The sequence below is a fragment of the Petromyzon marinus genome, chromosome 25 (genome assembly GCF_048934315.1).
Source record: "Petromyzon marinus isolate PM22_M1 ecotype Great Lakes invasive population chromosome 25, UKy_Petmar_22M1.pri1.0, whole genome shotgun sequence".
In the NCBI taxonomy this organism is placed as follows: Eukaryota; Metazoa; Chordata; class Hyperoartia; order Petromyzontiformes; family Petromyzontidae; genus Petromyzon; species Petromyzon marinus.
Window position 1 is genome coordinate 9,902,670 of NC_133691.1, and position 15,228 is coordinate 9,917,897.

The 15,228-nt window shown below is 42.9% G+C and overlaps 1 protein-coding gene across 4 annotated transcripts in view; it reads left to right on the forward strand.

Moving 5' to 3' along the window:
* Positions 1–15,228, forward strand: part of LOC116945862 (copine-2-like) — a 63,461-nt gene that overhangs the window by 20,585 nt on the left and 27,648 nt on the right. For all 4 annotated transcript variants that reach the window (XM_076069701.1, XM_076069703.1, XM_076069702.1 and 1 more), the window contains 4 exons: positions 228–299; positions 1,726–1,809; positions 6,140–6,229; positions 10,636–10,734. In XM_076069701.1, coding sequence (XP_075925816.1) covers positions 228–299; positions 1,726–1,809; positions 6,140–6,229; positions 10,636–10,734 — 345 coding nt within the window. The remainder of the gene's footprint in view (positions 1–227; positions 300–1,725; positions 1,810–6,139; positions 6,230–10,635; positions 10,735–15,228) is intronic.

Sequence of the window (15,228 nt, forward strand, 5' to 3'; positions counted from 1 at the left end):
ATTCCTGATAATATAAATGGAATAGGAGAGTTATTGTCTCTGTACCCTAATTGCCCATTTGATCTGGAGCATCTGCAATGGCTTCAAGCACCATTAGAATCCATATGCTCCTCATCAGGATAGCAGTAGAGCTGTGCCTGTATGGGGCAGTTAGGAGGAGAGAGGGAAGGAGTAACTCAGTTCGTTTGTCTAAGCGTGTTCGACTGTGTGTGTGTGCCGCATCCCAGATATCGGCCGAGGAAATCACGGACAACAGAATAATCACCCTCAGCATGGCGGGGCGCAAGCTGGACAAAATGGTACGTGTGAGATACGAGCACGTCAAGCTGCTATCGCCACTCGCTCCGTGAGGCTCGATGCGCGAGGCTCGATCATGGGCCCCGTGTGTCCACATCTCCACGTGCCCATTAAAACCAGGGCGAGGAAATTACCCACTGCATCTATGTGTCAGGTGGTCTTGTGCTTTTTTGCGCGTTTTATTTGTCTTTTTCTTCAACTGTAGACATGTCCTCTTTATGCATGACGCAGACGCCCACTGCAGCGCAATCACATGGATTGCGAACAACAATGCTCATTGTGGTTGTTATCTCCGACCTTTGAGCAGGCATGCTCACAGGGGCCTTGTTATGTTGCGCCGCTTATCCAGCCTCCCACAGAGTTGGCTTTTTAAAATATTATTCTTATTATTTGGTTTCACAAGTGAACCCACTTTATCATTAAAAAAATGCTACACATTTACTGGCAGCTTGAAAGCCACACGTAGCTCGGACTGCTAGCAGAAGGACTATTAAACCCAACTTCAAAAGCCCCTAATGGAAACTGCAGTGAAATAGTTATATTTTAATAAACACATTCTCACTCACTTTGAACGTTGGTAAAAGTGATCCATTATTGAGCACTCATTCATTTGATTGGCTGAGGCTGCTGTTTTGGTGTTGCAGGGATGGTGTCTGTTGGTGTGCAGTATTGTTCGAGAAAGCTTTTGCTGGACTACGATTTTTGGCACAATGATACTGATGCTTAATGATTTATACGACCGTGATTACAGAATAACTGTTTTCACTCCCCCCTCCACTATATAAATGTTTAGAGGCGTTTGCATGTTCATTAGTTACAGAGGCAGGCTGTTCCCCTGAGTGAGATTGTACTGTTTATGCATGAACCTTGACAGGTGTAGTCAACAAAAGGGATTTTATGTCCAGATAAATACATTAATGTTGCTTCCTGCTACTTTGTTGCTTGGCCAGACTAGGAATATAGAGGGGTTTTTTTGTTCATATTTGTTACAAGGAAGGTGAAGTGAGCAAGCTATTTAAATCAGAAATCAATACTTCAGTTACTGTGAAGGGAGTGAAGGCACCGAGACTACTAGTGGTAATTGGAAGAGTAACTGGTGTGCCGAGGATTATGGAGGATGGAGGGATGGGGGTGGCTTAGGACAAGAGCCGTGCTAGTTTAGATAACAGGGACTCAGATGGAGAATATGAACTATTATTTTTTTGTCAGTACAATCATGTGAATCTCATTGTGTAGATTGTCGGGCAAAATGTCAATCAATCTAGCATTTTTCTACTGTATTTGAAAATGAGATGGGCTTGGGTTTTTTTGTATGGTCCGGGTAATTTTGGTTTCAATCTGGATGGTGCCTGCATTTCCTTGCCCAAAAAAGTGTTATGTCAAGCCCCTGATTCTTGTTTACCATTGTCCTGTGTGTGTTTCTGGCAGGACCTCTTTGGAAAATCAGACCCATATCTTGAGATTTACAAGCAGAGCCCTGATGGCACCTGGATGCTGGTGCACAGAACCGAAGTGAGTGTTTGTCATATTACTTAATTCCTGCATTCTTAATTTTGGCATTATCGTGATCACAAACATCACCATTATAGTAATCAGCAGTGCTGTTGTCCTCACATTCATTGCCATCTTTTGTGAGTCTCTTATCACCAGCTTTCACCACTCGAATGTGTCTTGCTTAAAACCCGGTGAACATCACACACGCCGTGCTTTCCCCAATTGGCACCTATCTATTTAGGGGGCCTTTAGTCTCCCTGGCCCAGACGTAAATAGCCACCGGGATGTGTTGTGCCTTGCGAGCAGCACCCACCGCCCACACTCCCGACACATGGCTCCGTGCCCACTCCAGCTGTGCTCTAACGACGCCTCTCCTCTGGGCACACCCCTCGTCCCCTCAAACAAGTCACGTGATTGGCCAAACCATAAATACCCCTTGTTCACGGTGGAGGGATCAATGCTCATAGGAGTCGGCGATGTCAGAACTACAGACAAAAGTGGAGGTTGCCAAGAGCCGAGCGTGATGATGAACGTGCTTATGGCGGTCTGTCTGAAGCGGTGGTGATGACACTATCGCTTCAGAAGTGGTAGTGATGAGACGGTTTAACTCTCATTTTAGCCATGAGCACTTACATTTTTTTTGACATTTAAATCCAGTTACTGCTGACCAGCCATGCTGATCATTGGCATCAACCAATGAAATCGTTGAGATGTGCTGGTAACGAGTGGACAGTCAGTCGGCTCATTGACACTGATTAGTGACTCCAGTCATTGGGACTGAGCAGTCGCTAGTGACCAGTCAAGCACATAATTTTCATTGAGCAGTCCAGTCAATGAGACTGATTGCTCCTTACTGGCAATGAAACTGTTTGCTTCCCCGAGCGATTTGATAAAACGCTGCCATTGGGAGTTTAAATTTGATTTGAGAGTGGATTATTTTTTGCCTCGTTTTTACATTCTCGTTTGTCCACTCTCGCTTGTCCTGTGTTTTTCACACCATTAACTTAATTGTCACAGTTTCATGTAATAGTCACCATATAATATTAATAATAATATACAACGCTTTATAAATGTACTTCTGGATGGTCTCCGATTATTAAAATATGTAAATGACAAGAATGCCCATCACAACATAAAATATTAGTGCAGACCGGAAAACACATAGTATTTTATCTCATTACTCTGATAATGCGTTGTCTTTGTGCTGTACGTCTTTTGGCGTCCTCTGGTCTAACACCGTTTTGAGACGAGGCTCAAAAGAAAGCTGTCTCTGGTGTGGACCAATCAGTTTCAAAGACAATGCATACATTATCATTGTTTTTTGTTGGCATTCTGACCACAAGTATTGTGGTTAATGCAGACATGATTCCTTGTAAAAGGTTTCAGTTTGGTGTTCTAACATCTTAACACCTGTTTGTTGCCAGACAAAAGGGGAAAACCTATTCTCACATAGAATTAACCCATACATTTACATATTTAACAACATAACTCTATATGGTCTCATAAATGCAGTTGATCATGGGGACTTTTGACCATACTTCAACACGCTTTATGCACGCTGGTCAGTTGGGGTTGATGAAGCTGGGAACCATTGACATGGGAGTAAAGAACTGCAGTACAACGATGGATTTTGCATTGTGGTCACCCATTACAAACATTATCCAGACTCACCCATGTTTAGTTTCTGTGGTCTGACAAGCTGAAGTTACATTCTGAGTGATTTGGTCATTGGTGTAACATGATCACATCCCGGGATCGTGAAAAACGATGGCAGTTTGTCAAGGCCTACATCCAGCAGTTGATTGATCATGGCTGATGATGATACCATTATCAGTAGCCTAATATATTTTTTGCAGTCTTATTGCACATTTTTCCTTCACTATTTTTCTCGAACATATCAATATATATTTGCTTTGCAAAGTCAAGCAAACACGGCTTCTTGACATTCCTGAAAAAAAGTTTGCAATATATTTTCAATCAAGAATGTAGATTTATATTTAAATCAACTTCAGGCCAAATTATGTTGGTTTAAATTTGCTTTGGAGCTGTTACGCAAGAGCTGTGGATACTTTTGGCAACAATTATCCTCAGCGCTCAGAGGTCACTCAATAAGTGGAAGTATTAATTCTAACCAATTTTTTTCCAAGGAATTTTAATCGCAAATTTAATTTTCATTACATTATTAATATTATTTAATGTTTCATAAGCCAACGTCATCGTGACTTGTGGGTATATCATTGCACTTGTCCAGGCTAGCCCACTGAAATAATCCTCAATGCCAGGCTTACATTCGAGTCCGAAGTGAGGGATTCTTTTTTCCGAGAAAATACACGAGCTTTGGGTGAGATGCACCTGGGCTTCAAAATATTGAGCCCAACGGGTATTCAGCAAATGATGTAACACAAGCTATTAGCTAAAGGGAGAAGGCGACTAGGACGAGCAAGGCTCAAACCTACTCACTAGCTTTTATTCAAATACAGCCTGTGCTCTACAACGTTCCGAATCAGGACTGTGCAAGCTAGCACAAGGTCATTACAAACAGCGCCCGTAGAGGACTGAAGCAATTGGTGAACCAATGCCCCCAGACGTGTCAGTCTATTACGCGCTTGCGCAACCTTGCGCTCTTTCATTTTTGGACATCGATTTTCTCAAGAAAGAAATATATGTATGGAATATTTGTTTAATCAAAAACATGTTTTATTTGAATACAAATATTTCAGCCCCACCAAAAATGTATAACAGCCCACCCATACAGTATTGTTACCTGTGGCCTACAGGCTTAACGATTTCTGGCTCAGTATGGTAACAAAGCGAGGGCCCATAGGCATGCAGCAATGCATTGATTGATCAATTTAAAATACATTTGTATGCACGATGCACACATTAAAGCAGTGGTTCTTAACCTGGGGGCGTGCAAGATGCCCTTTCTGGGGGTGCAAAACATGCTGGATTTTTTTAGAAGGTAAATAATAAAAAACACAAATTAACCACAGGCATGTAAGTACACCTACTTTGTTTCATCAAACCTCTATGTGTTTATTAACATTAAATATTTTTTAAACAATTGAGAACCAAAGGGGTGCAGGCTACAGTAAAGGTTAGGAACCACTGCATTAAAGCATGCTTGTGAGAATCCGTTTTTTTTGTATATGTTGAAGGAAATAAGTTCAAGTGACCTCTGCAGCCACAAGATGTGCTATCGTTCACCACAATAGAAAAATAAATATCAGCTATAAAATCTTAATTGTGACCCTAAATCGTGCCTAGTACTTACAAAGAACACCCTTCCACAAGATACTTTGCAATAGGTCCATGACCCCATGATCAAGCTAAATCAGTATCATGATTTAAAAAGAATAATAATTATGTGGTGGAGCAGTGACAGTAGTTAGTGCACTGCGCTCTGAACATAACCCGAGTTCGATTACCAGCCATGGTTAACATCAGTCGTGAGTGATATCTGAACCCTTTAATCGACCTGCATCGAACAGCGTGGTAAAGCATATTCAAACAACCTCCATGACCAGCATGACATGGGGAGGCCTTCATTCGACAGCATATTGACTCAAAATACTTATATATTTTTTTACGAATCTATAATAACATTGGTAATCATATGAAGAAACTGACCCCCCGTCAAGGGAATGTGGACTTTCCACTGATAATTTATTTTCACCGCAATGCTCATTTGAGTGGCTTTTACTTTGACAAATTCATTTGTGGGCTTAGACTATTTTAGCTCACCGATGTGTTGTCAGGTTGTGCCATGTGATGTTCTGTGCGATGTCTTGATGTTTCACCTGACCGTGCTGGGAGCTTCTTCAGGAAGTGAGTTCAGGAACTGGATTCAGCTAGGGGCTTTGTTGCACATCATGCCGGACAAACACACTGTGCAACCCAAAACTCAAAGGAGAGCTATACAGCACAACCGCAAAACCCACGCAAACGCTTTCGTTTATTTTTTGAGCACCTACAATAGGTGTAGCGCTGAAGGACGCTAGTGGGCGTGAGCCCAGTGCATCCAGATTGTCTAGACAACTTCCTAATGAATGGGAAGGTTGTCCATTCTGTTTGGGGCACTTGTACTCTGAATGCTCGGCCACGTGCCTCCTATAGTAAAAACGGGACAGCACACAAAGGCACAAGGACAGCTTTGCATTGCAACTGTCACAATACGAGCCTCTGCCAGTTTTAGTCAAATGTGCGTAAGAAGGTGATTTCTGCTTTTATGCATACTCGTGAGTAATGACGTGCAAGGGAAGGGGCAGGGGGGTGTGGGGGGGGTGATCATCGACGTGTGTGGACGCAATTTCTCACACGACTCTCGTCCTGCACCGGCGGCCTCCAGGTGGTGAGGAACACTCTGGACCCGACATGGAAGCCATTCACCCTCCACCTGCAGGTGCTCTGCAATGGGGACCTGGAGAAGAACATCAAGGTATGCATATGAGCAGGCAGGGAGGCAATAACAGAAAACTCACCCTTGGGTAACTGCTGTGCACCTGTGGGAGCTGCATCTGGGTCATCCTTATGAGGAGGACCTGGTTTGTTTGACATTGACACTCTTAAGTAGTGAAGCTGAGCCCTTCTATAAAGGCATGCCCATCACGACTTGCGTCTTTCTGATTTTGCCTCTTTGTTAATATCGTCAGCCATGATAAATCCACTTGTGCATGAATTTCTCCAACATTAAGATGCTCATGCGTGCAGTAAGAACAGTATCTGATGGAGAGTACTTAACATGAAATTGCATTTCTAGTATGCTTTACAATATAATGGTTATAGCCAACAACAGATCAAAAAAATCTCCACACAAAACAAAGCACAACTGATGGCTCTGAACCACTTATAGTGACAGCCATAAACTACCCGGCATTGCAGGCACCACTGGTGAATCACCAGCATCCTAAACAAACACAACATCAAGGTTAGGTTAGGTTCGGCACCTTCCACAATGTACAATAACTGCAAGCACCGGCTTAAGACAAACATTCAAGAAAGGTGTATACAGATTTACATGCAGCTGTGGCCTTCATTGTGTTGGCCAGACCAGCAGGAGAATCATTGTGTGTCTGCAGGAAGGAACACCAGAGACGGATCATATACTCAAAGTCCAATGCATCTGCTGTCGCAGAAAACGCATGTCAAGGGGATGTAAAAATAACATGACAACTCAATAACCACTCAAAGTAACACCATGCAGTAGGCTAGGAATCTACGTCAATGAAGCCCTATTTGGAGAAAAAAATTGACGTTTTTATTGAAATGTTGAAATAATTAACATGGATTTGGCTTTAGAATAGATTTGAAATATATTTCTGTTGAGGATATTTGAAATAATAATCACATTAAAGGTGGTCAGGGCCAAATTATAATGAGACAGAGGTAACTCATCCTTTGGCTGTTGGCATTGTCCGGGTGGGTATATGAGAGCACAGCTGAGGCCGCCTCGCTCAGTTTTCAAGTTCACTTTCCGATGAAGCTCACTGCACGCTGGCGAGATGTTGACTACCTCGCGTGGTATACAGGAGGTTAATGGGTTCGATCCCAACCCTGACGCCTGTTCTCCCATGGTTGCATGGATTTTTCTCCGGGTCCCCCAGTTTTTCTCTCCACATTTAGAATAATGCATTTCAGGGTATTTGGCTGCTATACAGTTCCACATGATAAGCCACTTCGTTAAGCTATCATTTGTGACCAAGTAGCTTCTAAAAAGAGCTCTTTAGCTCAGTGGGCCTTACCTGGCAAAATATAAATTGTTACAGGCAACCCCCGCACCTTCAACCTAATTGGTTCCTAGCCGACGGTCGTAAGTCGAGCCATCGTAAGTCAAACCATTATTTCCAATTAAGCACAATGTTATAAATCGGGATTCAGTTCCTGGAAACCGATTATATACCATAAAAATACTAAAATTGACCACGAAAATAAATGAAAAAACTCAAACATTTATTGTAACTGAACATAACTTTTACAACAATTTATTAAGTAAAAGAAAACACTTACATTTGATCATTCTTAAGTAATTTTATGCATTTGCATTACATTTCCTCTTCTCAGAGGTAACGAAAGGCGAAATGTTATTTAGATGCGAAGAAAATTTATAAAAAAAAAGTGAAGAGCGTTGTGAAAGATACGCTGCTGCGTTTGCTTTAGGCACAGCTGCAGACTGATGGGCTCTACTGTACATACGCATATGGCGGAAGAGCAAAGGAGTGCCATCAGGCGACGAGTCGGTAGTAAGAAAGGTCGTAAAACGGGGGGTCGCAAATCAAGCCGTCGTAAGTCGGGGGTCACCTGAAATAGTTAAATAGTTTGAATGACACATATGTTTATGTTAGGTTCAGTTATGAAAAGACTTAAGTAATTGGTGAGTATTTCATCAAAACTTTGGCAAATATAATTAATATATTTTGTAAACGTGACAATATTGTTGGGTCGATTACATGGATTGTTGTGCTGTGAGACTGAGAGAGATGGTGGCAGCTTAGGGAGGCCTTCATCCTGGCTGATGATGATTTTAATTCCGCTCTTAAATCTCCTTCTTTGTGTTGTCCAAGTGACACACGCACTTACTCGCTTTCGTTAAAGCTCGTACGTTAAGCTCATTTTGGGTTGAAAGGAATATTTTTCCTGCACGCTGTAAGAAAGCTACTTTGTTCTCGACTTTTACATAACATGACATGTAGAAATGCACATGGGTAGAAATTGCAATGCTTTCATGTTTCGTAAATAGGTCTGCGTTCAAAGCTTACATTTCTACTGCACGCCTTTTAATTGGGTAAGTTGAAGATAATTCTTGTTTTTGTCGTAAAAAAATTACAAATTAGTTTTTGCTCGAGGGGCCCACGTGGAACATGAAATATAACAGCACAAAAAATACCGACATTCTTAATTTGCTTTGCACATCTCTCGTCACTTTAGTTTTCCACGATTAAAAAGCATGTCTAACTGAAGCTTTAATATGCACATTATTGCCTTTTAAAAGGCTTTCTGGTGCACATTATTTGTATCATTAGGTCAGAGCTCACTAACCAGCAGAGATTGCATCTACATTGCAGTAAGTGCATCTATTTACATAAAACTGACACTAATTGGGGGTTTTTTGTCTCTCATGCTCTTGGTCTGCAGACAGCAGGCAGTTCTTTATCTTTTTTTCCAGCCAATTTGCAATTTAAAAGTTAACACTTTCCCCACACAGAAGAAAACGTGTGACAAATGCAACGTGGGGATTTGTTTTTCTCTCCGCTTAACCCAACGACAAAGAAACATGTCACGATGACCCGTTCGGCCGTGACAGTACAGTACCTTTGATATTTCTTTGCCTTCTCACAAAATATCATGACATCAATTTGTAAATATTCGCGTTCATTGTGGGCGTAACGGCTGCAACAGCAGCTTGCGCGAGTGTGTGTACTTCCACGCCTTAATGAAAAGGAGATGATTAATTTCAATTGATGGACTGCGTTCTCCGATTCGGGGAGGGTGAACGGTACACCTCGATAGCTTGCGCTGGTCGTGGTTGGGGGGGGGGGGGGGTAGTGGGGACGGTGCAGCGAGCGGAGGGGCAGTAGAAGTGGGGGAGCTACGGCTGTTCTGTTCACGGTGCGGCTCGTGTGGCCGCGTGAGCAGCAGCAGGGCTGTGCGCAGAGAGATAAGCCGCTGAAAAGGCAAAGAAGAGCACGGCGCCTCTTTGGGGGAAGATGCACGTCGACGGCAGAATGCTAATTGTGAGAACAGTGTGTCATTGTTACGTGGCAATTGTTAATGCAAATAATAAAAATGTGTTTTTAATGTTTAAAAAAATGGAGATTAACTAACATGTGCAGCTGGACACCTGTGGGCTATCTGGCCATGGATCGTGATGATGATTCATTTTAGGCTGGTAATGCGTTAATATTTACAACTATAATTTGTATCCTTCAGCTAGATTTCAGATATGTTTATGGAACGTTTATTTTGCGGGTTTTTTCTCATTGGCGTGAAAGATGAGTGACATGCAAAACATTTTATTTGATGGTTTTATATGCTCATGTAAAGGCGCTAATTCAATGCAAGTAAAAAAACACATTTGTTTAACTCTTCTATCGTTTCATTGTTCATCACATTGCATAATTCCTGGTCATTTAAATCTTCGTTGTGTCAGCGTCCTTCAACCTCACACCTAACCTGGCCAATTTCCAACACTGTACCGTGCATGTTTTTACCAAACACAAACCCTTTCCAAATGCAAATAATTTGGTTGAAAATGCATTTGTCCACAAACATTACCAATTTGTGATGACCAAAACAATAACGGGGTTCCTAGAGGCGGTTGCTGCTATTGTCACAGTACTCGGCAGGTCATAAGTACAAATTACAGTCCGGGAGAGGTCAATACAGCCCATCGTTCCGCATTGGATAAAATCAGTAACTGCTTTGCGAATTCAACAGTGGCTGAACTGCATGCTGGCTATCTCTGGGCCATGAACAGATATGAACACTTCACACGTCTAATTTAAACAGTGACAGACTTCGAATTTTTACTTTGATCAACAATGGCAGGAAACGCATGACACAAATAGCTGGCTCTTTAATGTATTCATGTATGTATGTATGTTGAACTTCTTTCGCACTGTACGTAGGCAACTGCGCTAACTGGATGTGCGGGGGAAGGATGTGTATTCGGCTTGTATCCTGTATTGTTCGGAATGATGTCCATGACGTGTCATCATGCATAAGAATACACAGTACACCCGAAAAATACATCGGAGAGCTGTACAGCACTACTGCGAAAACTTTACGATAGCAGCTTCACATACAGTTACCGTACTTTCTCGCTGCTGCCACCACTGCCGCGTGCAGGCCGTGTGCTACGACTGGGACCGGCACGGTAGCCCTGACCTCATCGGCGAGTTCTACGCCAACATCATTCGCCTCAAGGAGGCCACCGGCAGCATGGAGGTAACGTCCACCACGGGGACGCCACTCTCGCCATTTTACCGCCGTAGAATTCGCGCTAGTGCCTGTGCAGGAGACGGTTCCACCGTTCAGCTAACATCACGTGCTGATGCTGCCCCCTTAAGCGTAGTTTGTCCTCTTTGACAGTGACATACTTTGGGTTAATCAGTTACATATTAGGCAATATTGCAAAACTGCCAGTTTGATCAGGTTTAGAATAACAATGTTCCCTTAGCCATGAAATGATTCACCTGCTGCTTAGTGATTTGCCAGATTTTCATGAAGTGATGCCACTGTTTGAAATGCTAAAGACCATTGAAAAATTATCCACAGATGGTCAATTAGTTTGCTTATTAAATGCTATTTTCCGTATTGCAGATGTCAGCAGGTGAGTTGTGGCATACACACACAGCGCTATAGGTGAAGGCACGTTGTCCAGCAATCATTTTAAGGTTCGTGTTTGACAAGAGGCTGTTCAATTGAGACCTCAGTCCATAATGAAGACACGAATACTAATGAACTTCAACAGATGGATGCGGAGCCTTATTCTCAGTTATCTCATTAGAAATGGTATCGGAGATACATAAGTGAGCATTTGGAGCGGTACCATACGCACAGTCCCTGTAATTTAATACAGCAGATGCCAGATATAAGCACATCGCTTGGGAGTAAGACAAGGTGGTTTATATCCAAAGTGTGCTTGTATAGAAGTTATCCTTCACCTTCTCCCCATCAGTGTATCTTAATCATCTCTTGCTTACATCAGAACTGTGCTTATAAGGTGTGCTTATATCCAGCTCCTGTTGGAGCAGCATCACGAATAGCTTGGCAGTTTCTATTTCCTTACTTCGTGAAAAAACATACAATTATTGACTTTGAGACAAAACTCCCAATGTGCTGTGAGCTTTTGTCAAAAGTGCCGTGAACGTGAGTTCCACAGTCGGAAATGTTTGGCTGTTGGAAGTGCATGGCTCTGCAGTACAGTGGAGTGCAATGCTTCGGAGATGAAACGCATGGCTTTGCCCTGCGGCGGAATGCATTGGCGACCGGGCCACGTGGGGTTCAAGGTGTAAGCCAGGAGGCGGACCGCCACTACTGGACTAGAAAGCCCTGAAAAGGGGTTATAGGGGTCTGTTATCACGAGGATTTGTGGGACTTAGTGAAAATTCCTCGGTTCAAAGAGCCGCGCGGAATGCAATCTTACTGAAGGAGAATGTACAGTAACGCGTCGATATACCATTATAATTACGGCGCACTGTCTCAACATTTGCCGCAAGAACACTCGCGGTATGCTCCTGTGTAACGTGAAATTGTTAAATATACACGGGCACAGGCAAGCAGCGTGGGTTTCATGTCAATCGATGCCTTTTTTTTGCGTGAGCTGTGTCGGAGGTTCTTGTTTGGCATCGTGGTTAGTTGTGCTACTGTCTGAATCATAAACATACAAATCTAATGGAATTCAGCCTCCGTATTGCGTTGACATGCTAGAGTATATATTACCCCAGGGCTATGAAAAGATTGGAGGTCTTGTTATTGCAAGATCGCTTTGCTTGTGTAAGTGACATTTAATTTGACTTTTTAATACCTTTTTTTAGCGCAACAAAAGGTTGAATTATGCAGGAAAACAGCTTCACAGTTGACAAAATCTTCATATTGGGTTCTTTAAGCACTCGTCAGTATACCACGTTTCGTTCGGATCCCATTGTCTGATTTGCCAGTGTCACGTGACTATATATAAAAAAAAATATTCAAAGATCATGAAAAAATTTCCTCTGCTATAAACACTCCCATTACACAACACTAAACTTTCATTGCTTATACGTATCTACGCAAATACTCGTGCTAAAATCGTCCAGCAGAACACTTGACATGTCGGCAATTTATGCGAAACATACCATTAGTTTAAGAGCTGGTGGCCGTTCGTCGCTGATGAAATGTTTTGCAAGGGGGCGGGGGGCGGCAGGGAGGCATAGACACCGTGGCTTCGTGTTCATTTCCTTCAATAATTGTGCAGCATTAGCGGCATGCGTGAGATCTGACGGTGCATGTAATGCAGCATAATGCAATAAATGTGGACTTAATTGGGCCCCTGTGCCAGGGCGCTGCATGCTGATGCGTCTGGGCATTAAAGGTTTATGCCCAGAGTTTGGGGGGCACGTGAGGGTTTATGGAACCTCGGTGAAGTGAGCGTTACCATTATAGTAATGTGCAACCTCAGCTCGGGATTCCCAGGGGTGGGGGGGCCTAGCAGAGACCCCCATTTCCCCGGGCGTCGCTGCGAACGCCAGAGCTGAACTCTTGTCTTTCCTTTCCTCTGCAATTACGCCGCTTGCAGCATTAGAGTGAAATCGCTGCGAAGGCCGGTAATGACCGCAGTGAGGCAGGCGCCAGGGGGGTAAAGGGAGAGGGAAGGGAGTGTGCAAGCACAAGAGGGGGGTTTAAAGCACAGGACTCTGCCTGCAAGTGTCTCCTTAGCAGCAGGAATTTAAATGACCCGTCTGTATTGCTTGACGTGACTCATTTTCTAGTGAGTCGTGCAATCGGTAAAAAAAATCTCATTAAACACCAGGATGGGTTTTTGATTATTCTGGATTCCTATTTTTTTAATGGCCTCTTCATGCCATGCAGGAGAATGTCGTTGGCAGTGTGCCCTCTTCACCGGTGACTTATTCGTTCGACTGTAATCAGATTGCCCTTGTTGTGGATCTGTAAAGACCATGACAGTGTCACTATCTGGCCCTCCTAGCCTCGTAAGTGAGAGAGAAACGCTTTTTTGTGCAGGCCACAGCTTTTACATTTGTAGTAATTTGTCACGATCAAATGTAAAAATGTGTCTCTATTATTGATAAATGACCACACGCAGAATTTTTTCGGGGGATCATTTTCAAAAGCGGTGAATTCTCATGCACTTCAAAGTGCAGACGTTTTGCATAGGGGAAAGGTGAGCAAAAAAAACAGCATGAAAATATATTTTTACTGTGCAGCGATAAACGTTGTTTTTGAGACGTTCTAAACATTCAAAGTGCTCGTTTAAATTATTATAGTTAGTGGCCCAGAGTGCCGGCAAGATACTGTCAGTCATTCACCACACTTTTCGTCACAGGTGGTGCGCATCTCGTTTCAGCTGCCCCAGTGTTGTCGCGCCCCCTTGCTCATGTTCCCTCACATGGACCATTGCACTCTAAATGCATTTGACAGCTTTTTGAGAGTGAAAGAGAAAAAGTGACGGCTCGGGTCAGTGATAGTATAGTGGTGCAGGATTTACCGAACTACCGGAGCTGATGCAACTTATTTCGCGCACAGGGTGCCATGGTGCATCTCAATGCCTCCTGAATAAAATACAATTTGTAGCAGCGGATAAATTTGTCACTTACGGCTGGCCGTGGTAAACCTTACCCGCCGTGCACACGGGTGGTTACGAGTAGGTCAATAAAGACGTTCTTATTTTAAAAACGTATCGGTGCATGCGGTAGCGTGCCTTACGGCCCACTCTGTGCGGCGACTTTTGCTTTGGGAGAGAGGGCTGTGCCACGCTGCGTGGCTCGTTTACATTCAGCCCGTTTGCCCTGCCAATTGCAAGCGCACATTATTTTTCACTGACCCAGCAGAGTGAGCGACCGAGACGAACAGATTTGTCGGTCAAAGACGATGGCCCGTTTTCTCTCCTGTGAGCCGCGCTGTCAGCCGCGTGCTGCACATGGCAGATAAAGCCTCTTATTTGTAGTTGTTGCACATTGAGACATCGTTGTTGGGCATTTCTTGTGTCCAACTGGCGTTTCAGATAAAATTTAAAGAACAAATTAACTTTTCATTGGTGTTTAAAAAAAAAAATCATTGTGGCCAAATGAACAGCTTTTCATGAGCAGTTGAAATTTTAAAGTCTGCTCTTTATTGCTTTTAAATGTTTTACAATTACAAAATACATTTTCCAGCAACCAGCAGAACATGTATACATTTATTTTTGAAGTTCATTGAAAAGATGTTGACGTTTGCTTCAGAAATAGTTATTTTTGAGCTAAGAGCTTGGTCTCGTGCTTTTTGCCATATTCTAGCGTGCAGGGTTAAATCTTAATTGCTTCGACCTTACAGCCAATAATAGTGTGACATCATTACTCGGGGTGTAATGATTCACCCCTTCCCCCCTCCCCTCCTTCCAGGTGGTGAGTGATTTGAGGAATTTCCACAAATCAAGATCAGAATTCGATTTGTGAATATATTTTCTTTTGAACACTGGTGAATTCAGCAGCCACTAATTGGCTGTATTGTTCACGCAAACATGTCACAACTTATATTCATCGAAAAAAAAGATTCTCATACCAGCAATGCAATGTGTGTCGCGAGAGCTTAAGCATTGATAAGAATGTATGAATACATGCAATGTCACGCACCTACGATTAGCACGGTCGGTTACGTACAGTGCGAATGAAGTTCTACATACGTACATATATCATCATTAGACCTCCTTTGCCAGTACCAAAATGTAATAATAGGGTTTTT